This window comes from Labrus bergylta, chromosome 20 (assembly GCF_963930695.1).
Source record: "Labrus bergylta chromosome 20, fLabBer1.1, whole genome shotgun sequence".
Lineage (NCBI taxonomy): Eukaryota > Metazoa > Chordata > Actinopteri > Labriformes > Labridae > Labrus > Labrus bergylta.
In genome coordinates, this window is record NC_089214.1 from 22,397,075 (window position 1) to 22,406,805 (window position 9,731).

The 9,731-nt window shown below is 45.5% G+C and overlaps 1 protein-coding gene across 1 annotated transcript in view; it reads left to right on the top strand.

The window, feature by feature from the left end:
- Positions 1 to 9,731, top strand: part of adarb2 (adenosine deaminase RNA specific B2 (inactive)) — a 173,066-nt gene that overhangs the window by 134,086 nt on the left and 29,249 nt on the right. Inside the window, exon 4 of the mRNA XM_020645365.3 lies at positions 9,103 to 9,217. Within this exon, the coding sequence (XP_020501021.1) occupies positions 9,103 to 9,217 (115 nt within the window). The remainder of the gene's footprint in view (positions 1 to 9,102; positions 9,218 to 9,731) is intronic.

The following is a 9,731-nucleotide window of genomic DNA, read 5'->3' on the forward strand; positions in this document are numbered from 1 at the left end:
AAGCAATATACTGGAACAATTCCAAACTTTCTGAACCTTTAAGTTTAAAATCTAAATCTAAATCTAAAAAATACGGCAGAATTAACCTTGGAGGAAAGCTGCTCCCAGTCAGTACATCATGTCATAGACATTTCCTGACACCGAGACAGAAAGTAGACGCAGTGTTTCCCTCGTCTGCGTCTCTTAATCTTGTCACCGAGAGAGAAGCGGTGCTTGGCAACAGACGTTCCCTGCAACATTCAAACGTTGGCGCCAGGGTTTTGAAGTCTCACTGATTGCCAGGGTCGAGCTCGCCAGAGGAGCCACAACGGTATCTTCAAGAGCAGCAGAGATGGAGGTGCAGGCGCCTCGTCTGGGCGTAGCCGGCACAATCATCCACCCTTTGGAGGGAGAGCGGTTTAAAATGACTGGAGAGCATGAAAGAGCTTTTTCCCTCCACTATCCCATAATGTGTTAAAGCGTGGCTGCAGCCTCTTCACATATGGACGCGGTTCACTCTGGTTTGTCGTTGTTATTGTGGCTCTGCTTCGAGGAACATCTCACAGACTTCAGGTTGAAACAGAGAAAAGAGTCCGACTGATAAATCTGTGAGCAAACCAATCTGTGCCTTGTATTAAAAACAATGTACCACACCTCTGTCATGATCAAAGTTTAGCCTGACCTCTCCTGCTGAATGATATCATGTTGATGATTATTTGATATAACATATTTGACTTGAAAAAAGCCCTGAACCTGAAATCATCCTGCATCAGCTCGTCTTTAGGAGAGATACCACACCGGGCCTGCTGTTAGTGACCTCCTCTTCCCCTTCCTCTTCCTCCTCTTCCTCCTCTCCATCGTCCTCGTCCTCCTCCTCTTCCTCTTCCTCCTCCTGCTCCTCCTCCTCCTCCTCCTCCTCCTCCTATCATTTCCTCATCTCATCTCCTCTGTCTCCATCCTGAGCGCTCGTCTCCTCCTCTCTCTCTCCTCCCCTCTCTGGGGGGGGTCATGTTATCTTTTCTCAGGAGTCCCTCTGCTGGTCTTTGGTGAATAATGTATAAAGCCGGCTGTGTGTGTTTTACACCGCTCCTGACATTATTAAGTGGTTTCAGGCATATCGCTGCTTTTATCTGCAGCATGGAGGTTAATCAGAGGGGATTTATACCAAACCTCTCGCTCTCTGTCCTCTGATTCTTTTCCCTGACACATATTTAGTCCATGCAGCTATTCTGTGGTGACCCTTGCAAAATGTTATAAATCAGGGATCAATGAGCAGCTTTGTGGTGCTACATCTGAAACTAAAACAACTGATGCTGCATTAAGTTATTTTTAACCAGAGCGACAGAGAAAGTGCAGCGTCCTTTTTCTGCTTTCTCAATGATGTCAGTCACAATAATTATCATCATAAATCAAGGTTATTGATTCTTAAAGGTGACATATTATGAAAAATCCTCTTCTACAGTGTTTCTGAACATATATCTGGCTAACCTGAGTGTCTACAGACCCACAAAATGTGAAATAAACCCATCCAGTCCTTTGTTTGTGGTCTGCATAAGTCTTACAACACAGAGAAAAATGCTCTGTTTCAAATGTGCTCTCCTTGTGATGTCACGGTGGGATTCTGGTTAAAAGAAATCTCCTCCCCTCCCCTGGTATCTCCACCCATGGACTCCACCCCCAGACTAGAACAAAACTTTTGCGCAGGTCCTCCATTTTTATTCTCTCTACAGAGGAGTGATGTCTACCAGGAAAACTCAGGGGCGGGTCATTGCATTTAAAGAGACACATACACCAAAATGGAGCGTTCTGAGAGAGCTGGTTTAACACCTCACAAACCTCCTCTGGTGCTTGATTCATGTTATATTTTGACCAAAGCACAGCACAGATGTTTCATTTAGACCACAGGGGGCTGTTTGAAAAGGTGGAGGAGGGGGATAATATGCTTTAAAGCTTCAGCATAAAGGATGTGAAAGTCTGTGACAATTAAAACAGGATTTTATTTTGAAATACACCGTCAGAAATCACTTCCTGGTTCTTCCTGGTGACGTAACCAACGTTATTTTCGAAAAAGATCTAAGCATGATGATTACCTCTGAATATATGTCATCTCTGACATCACAAAGGAACTCGTCTCCTCTTTTTAAGTCTGTTTTTAAACCTGAAAACGGAATCAGTGATCACTCAGCGTAAAGAGAACTTGGATGAAACAGAGAAACATTTGAAGGAGGGCTGCTGGAGGTGATTCGTGAAGCTGGCACACATTGTTCACATTGTTTCCAGGTTACAAACATGCTAAACATGTTGGCCGCTCTGATAGCGTGTGTGTTGTCTTATGGGCTGTGTTTGTTTGATCAGATGAACAGAATTTAAACTGATAATGAGTTTCAGAGTCAGTGGCGCTTAACATCTGCGGTCGGCGGTTCTGATTCAGTGGCTTCAGCGCATTTTTGGCTTCACCGTTTGGTTTAATTTCCCAAATTAATGTTTGGATTTTGGCTTAAGAGCATTATAGGCCAGGAACAGATGTAACCAATCAGAGGACGCATGAAGTTAGCTGTGACCAAAGTTTGGTAAAGACTGTTTGATTGGTGGTTTATTTCATCCATGAGTTACTGGATGGTGATGTGAACATGTGTCCTGATCATTCTCAAAGTGTTGGCAGTGATGTTCAGTTTTTAAAGCTGACTCTTTGTTGCCTTGGATACTGTTCAGATACAGACTGACATCCTGACAAAGTGCAGGAACATCACCTCAGCATGATTTCAGACTAGAGTCTAAAACGTGAACTTTTAATGACACTCTAATCTGACTGAAAATTTCATCTGACAACAACAATTTATGTTTTCAGAGGCTGTTAACATTTTAACAATGACCAGGCTCTCCTGCAGAAATGTCTAGACCCCTGAAAGACCCAGTGATTGTTTTCTCCCAGGATCTATTAACATACGCACATTCAATCAGTACTGTTAGCCTCCTGGCTAACTTCAGCTCCCTCTCTTTGTTGCTTTATGAGGTAATGGTGAGTATGTCAGTGTCAAATAAAATGGGTTTTTGTTGCTTAAAATTAGGACGGACCATGTTTGTTTTCTTTGCTAACCTCTGCGGTCCCTCCCCATGTGACTGGGCCCCAGAAAGCTTTCCCCTTTATCCCCCCTTATATGCGGCCTTGACAAAGACTAAAACCCTTGAGTCAGGATGCTAGTCTGCTCACCATGATCAGATCTTTATCCCTTACATCGTTGTATTCATGCATCAACAACAAGCGCATCGCCCCACAATTGTAGAATCTACTTCCATGTATTCATGTAGAAATCTGATTATCTGTTGATCCTGTTTGAATGTCGACACCACATTTGTTCAGATCCATCTTGCAGAGGTCAAGAATCTTGGACACCTTTACAAAGTGTCATGGCAGAGATAACAGAGAACCTTCAGTTTGACCTCCTGAAGTCGTCATCTGCGCTTTGAGCCTGGTCGTGTGTTCTTTGTCATCTTCTCCCCTTGATTCACAGTTTTGACATTTCCGTACAGTAGAACTGGGCCACAGGGATTGATCGTGGCCCCGATTGAAGAACAGAAAATAAATAATGATCCACTTCTATGTTTAGCATCGTCACTGGGAAGACGGTGTCTTTGGTTTTCTGGATGAGGCCGTCCTTCTTGTGGTAAACTCTGATCCTTACCACATGCACCAGGCTCACCGTCTCGGCCTCCACCTTTTCACTCCTAATGAGGAATCGCTGCTTGAGCTCGGCTTAATGTTGGAAACCTGTGGTGAGGCATCCCGGCTCCCCCTTTTCCTCGCCCTCAATTGGGGGAAAGAGGAAGGTGGAATGAGCAGAAGCGAAGACAGATCAGATGTAGGATCTCCGTCGCTTCCTCTCTCTTTTTCTCGTCTTCTCCTCCATGCGTCTTTGTTCTCTCTCAAAGCCAGAAAAGGGAAAAAACCTCTTCACATAAAGACGACGCCCCGCTGTTCCAGCTAAAAGTCTGACACACAAACGTGCACGCAGAGAGAAATCTGGTCGCGGGGCCATCTGTCCGTCGTGCAGGAAAAAGATTGGATGTAGTTGGAGGCGAGGTGCGGGAGTGTTTCACAGCTCGCTCTAAACTTGGACTCCCTTCAACCTCGCTGCTTTGTCATCGCACGACAAAGCATATATACTGTCAATAAAGGACAACAGAAGAAGGACCTGCATGTCTTCTTCTCTCCTCTTGTGATAGAGATCTGGAGGACAGAGAGAAGGAGATTCAGGAGTCAGAGTGATTCTACATGAGAACAAACAAGAAGGAAATCTGTCTCGCCACGAGGAGTCGAGCTTTCTGAGAGTCTAAAAAGCCCCCGGAGGCAACGCTGCCACCAAATGAATAGATATCCATTTTCAAAAGGCTTCTGCTCAGATGGCAGGCGGAGACGGGGGAGAGAGAGGGGGGAGGGTGGGGGTGTAAGGGGGGGGGGGGGGGAGATATCCAGGCAGAGGGCAGACACTATTAAAACTCGGGAGAATGAATTGTTAAATACCTCTATAAAGAAATATAAGACATGGCCCCATTTTTATGCTGCCTGGGCCGCTCTGCAGGCCGGTGATAAGGCGCTGGGCTGGAGCGCGTGTGTGTGTGTGTGTGTGTGTGTGTGTGTGTGTGTGTGTGTGTGTGTGTGTGTGTGTGTGTGTGTGTGTGTGTGTGTGTGTGTGTGTCTTCCTGAGGGTTGGTAAAATCAAACCCACATCGATGCACACACACCCTGTGCTACACTGACTATGAGCCGTGACGTTTAAAGACACACATGAACACACACACAATCAAGATGGCCGCCTTCATTTTAACACCCAGCATATGGAGGACGCTTTGGACCGCCTTAAAATAAAATCACAGATGATTCTTCAGTCATTTCACTGTGAGGGATTCATGCTAAACAATGATTTATAGTATTTCTTTCCTCACACATACTCTCACACACACACACACTCCAGCTGCAGAGACTTCGAGGTCAGGCAGCAGCGGAGAAAATTTCCAGGTTGACATTTTGTGTTTCTGGCACAATATTGACTTCTCATGGAGGCAGCAGGAGGATTGTTGGTGACATTACCTCGGAGAGAGATGCAGAACTGTTTACGTGTACAAACAGACGAGGAGGGGGAGGAAGGGACGGACGGACAGAAAAGAATATGGAGAATTATGTAAAAGAAAATAGGTCAGCAAGGCATGCAAAGATCTCAATCTTTATCTTTACATTCAAATATTTCTACTGCCAGAACCTTCCAGCTACTGTGATCAATATTGTAAAGGGGGTGTGAAATGTTTGTAGAAATTGGCCCCTCCTCCTGGGCTCAGCGCCACCAGGAGTGCACGCCCACTCAATGGGGTGAAAGGGATCTGGATCAGTTATGTTCTGTGCTGCAGAACCTCCGCTTCATTTAGGCTGATTGGAGAATTGCTGCAACAATTCTCCTCTGTTGCAGCTGAAACAGTTTCTAAATAACTCCCGCTGCTTGATTCTCTCCTGAGGAGGCCCAGAGGAGCTTTTAGCCAATTGGTCAGAACTAATGCAGGAGAGAGAGAGAGAGAGAGAGAGAGAGAGAGAGAGAGAGAGAGAGACGCCAGGTGGGACGAGAAACACAGCAGACACTCTGCAGATTCTACCTGAGATGTGTTCAGAGTGGAGCTGACATCAGTTACGTAGAAAAAAAGAAGAATTCCCACATGCATGTGTAGCGGAGGAGCGACGTTAACCTTGATGCTTGTTGGAGAGGAAGCATGCTGTCCTGCTGCACGCTGTCCCTCCTTCTTGCTGTGCAGCAGGTCGCACTGATGATCTGTCTGACGGAGATCCTTGGCCTCGTTTTTCTGCCACATTAGGCCCACTGAAGGTGGCACTCAACTCCCCGCTGAGGGGGGGAGAGAGAGAGAGTGTGTGTGTGTGTGTGTGTGTGTGTGTGTGTGTGTGTGTGTGTGTGTGTGTGTGTGTGTGTGTGTGTGTGTGTTGAGAAAAATGATACAAGAGGGATGCAGCTGCAGAGAGATATTTAGATATGAGCTCAAATAAACAGAGAACAGATCACATCATATTTTCCTCATGTTGTTTTCATCACTTCAGATCACATGATGAGGAAATGATAGACTCTGACTCACTGCTGGCTCCTCTGCCCTGACACATCACTGCCCTCTATCACGAGAAGACAGGAGAGAGGAATCTGATAAGACAGGAGGGGCAGGAGGAGGAGGAGGAAGAGGAGGGGGAGGATGAGGAGGAGGAGGAGGAGGAGGAGCAGGAAGAGGAGGAGGAGGAATAGGAGGAGGAGGAGGGTTAAAGGAGAAGAGAAGTGGAAGAATAAAAGACCAGAATCTAAAGAGTCAGACCTTGAACGGCAAGAAGAGAAAAAGAGGAAATGTGAATTGTCAGAGAGGTGAGGGGGAGGTAAGGGGGGGGAGGAGGGACAAAGAGCCGGGCCGTGTGCCAGGGTCTATTCCACCTTTGCTCTCGGTCGTCTCTGAGCTGCCACCTCCTCTCACCTCTGTAATGCCATCAATGAAAAGGCCTTTAGGAGGATGGAGGACTTGACTCGGGGTTCAGATTGTGACCGACACCAGCTGACGCTGCCAAACCAAGCAGGGTTCAGCTGCCATTAATTGGATGTCACTTTCAGGTACAAGCAACAAGGCTGTGTTTCTTTAACTCGTGCTCCTGCTGAATCTGAAATTCCTGCTTCGTTTGAAACACCGAGAATAACCTCAAAACAAGGCTGGTGTTCTGTCAGGAGGAGCAGGGTTTGACTTCACAGGAACACATTGTCTATGAACATGAATAAAAAACAGAATCTATCAGTATGTCAAATGTACTTTAGTTTAACTCTTTGTTGTTGCTGCTTCTGTGAACACTGGCTGATGATTATTTTAATAGTTGATAAATGTTGTCATTTTTTATTCTATGAAAAGCGAACACTGTAAGAATGTATAAAAGTCGTGGTGGACCGTCACACTGACGACCGACTCGATTACAATAAACGACCGTAACTCACGATTTACGTGCTCTCACTGAACGACTGATTGTCGGGCTCAACACTTTTACTGAAACATTTCACCTGCTATTAACTCACCTTTTTCAGCCTGTGATTGACAACACCGTAAAATACACATGGAAAGTTCTTCGACCTGGTTTTGAGTATTTTATATTTCAGGTTAAATGCTCAGATGACTGTTAGGTGGGGGTTGTTGCTGCTGTATCAATCCAATGATGAAAAACGTGAAACAGACTGTGGATTATTCTACGATTTAATCGGCCGAGGTCAGACAGTTACAACAACAATCACAGACCGACAAAGTACTGACAAAGTTTCTATGTTAACAGACTTGCTTATATTCTGCTAGAAGGTACATCCTACAAATTCTTGGCTACTTTGTTATATCTCTAAAAGGATAGAAAGAAGACATCAGCTTGACTCGTAAATGTCAGACATATATACATTTCATTCTTAGCTTCGCTACAACAGACAGTTGTCCAAACCAACTATAACTCTGCTGCTGTGAGATGTCTTACATAGATATGGTTACAGCTTCAACCTAAGAGAAGAGTTACTCTTAGATGGTCGACAGATTCACAAAGTTACCAAAATGTATGAATTCATGAAAATTCGTACTATCAATGACTCACTCTGTGTTTGAAATCTTTTAATGATTGATTACTTTGAGCCGGATGTTCTAGTAGCATGACTTGTGAGCGATGTGGAGAAACTTTCTTTATCGTCTCTTCATTTTGTTTCTGTCTCTGTTATATGATCTGCACTCAGAGTCAGAGTCTGACAAAGGCTCTAAGACTGATCGGTCAAGCATAAAGTAAACAACATGAGTTAAAATAAGTTCAGGGGATCTGTTTCCTGTCCTTTGTTTCTTTGTCTCCGAGCTGACCTGTCATGTTTCTGTTAGCCGGCTCGAGAAGTGCATCACTGCGTCTCTTGATCTTTGGCTTTCCCCGACATCTCTCTGTTCTTTCTCTGCTCTTCTCTATAAAAATTTAAAAAAATCTTCAGACTGACTCCAGAGTCACAGCAACAATATGTCCAACATGTCCTCCACCCACCACACCGCCCGCTGTGCGCTCCTCCACCGCCAGCTCCCACTGTGAGAGTATTTCACAGCCCTGACAACGGCTATAATGTGCAATATGCTCGCTAATTCACTCCCTCTCTGCTTCTCGCTGTCTGCTTTCACCCTTAATCTCTCTCTCTCTCTCTCTCCGTGCATCCGACACGGAGGCATCTGTTGATGTCCGTTCAGCTGCCGGGCGTTCAGTGTGTCCAAAAGGCACCCTCGTCTCCCAGTGATTCGTTTACGCTGTACAGTCGGCGTGAAGGCCGCTGGGAGACTAAGCTCTTAATTACCACGAGAGTGAAGAGCATTAAGGGTTGGCAGAGGCGTTGATATGATGCTGCATCTGTTGAACACTACAAGTCCACTGTGATGTTGATGTTCACGTCAGAGATGCTTCAATTTGCACGGGTGTTTTGATTTTCCAAAGTGGCGCTTGCACACTGTGAGGGAAACCTCTGTGATATGTGAAGCTTAAATAAAGGTTGATGATGATCATGATTTGTCTTTCTTTCTGAATGTGCAAAGGGTATCAGACACCATCAAAACATTAAAGGTTCGGTAGTTTTGAAATGGAGTTGTATGAGTTCAGGCGCTTCCACGCTCCGTCAGGTGGAGCAAAACCGTGACGCTGACGGTATGCATACGAGCTATGTGGAAATTGCAGGTTTGGTCCGTTTTTTGTCTTCTCCCTTAAACTGAAGACTGAAGAAGAAATCATGAACCTAGCTCATGACTCCTGATGTTGAAAACACCTTAGTGTATGCATAAATGAATGTATGAAGATAAGTTACATACATGTGCATTACTCATATTTCATCATGAACAGATGCATTAAGTCATGGAGCCTTATCTAAAGCATTACCAACATGTTCCTGTCTTTTCTGTTCACTAAAACAACATTTAGAGTATGTTTGTCTGGAAAGTCGATATTTGGACCAAACACTCAGGACTCTGACGCTGCAGAGTGAAAACCCGTGCAGTCTGTCTTCAGTGATTTTGTGCCGTAGAATTTAAGGGAGCGTCTGTGTTTTTCAGGACTTTGCCGATTCAATATTCCACCTGGTGAGGGAGAAGTACCGGTCGCTGGTGGGCGGCTGCAGTCCTGCGCACACCCGGCACAAATCCCTGGCAGGCATCGTAATGACCCGAGGTATGGCAAATTTCATTGACTTTTATATTTCACTTTGAATTATTGAAGTGGTGCAATATACAGAGAGGGAGGAAGAGGGGTGGAAATGAGGAGGGGAAGGAATTGTAGATGGGGAGAGAAATGATAAACTGGAGATGGGAGGAGAGAGTCGGTGCTGTAGCGGGAGAGTATACCTCCCTGATAAATTATTGACTGTTCACAGTCTCTGAGGAGAAGGAGACATGGTGGTGAGTGTCAGTCAGCCCCTCTGCAGTCCGGACTCGCTGTGCTCAGCCCGCTCTGACAGCACTTCCTGATGCCACGGACGAAATCTTAACTAATCTTAAAACTTAATCTGAACCCCGGCTGAGTGACACAGGCTGTGGAGGAGGAGGAATAGGAGGATGAAGAGGAGAGGGAGGAGGAGGAGGAAGAAGATGAGGAGGAGAGGGAGGAGGAGGAGATAGGAGGATAAGGAGGATGAAGAGGAGAGGGAGGAGAATGAGGAGGCGGAGGATGAGGAGGAGGAAGATGA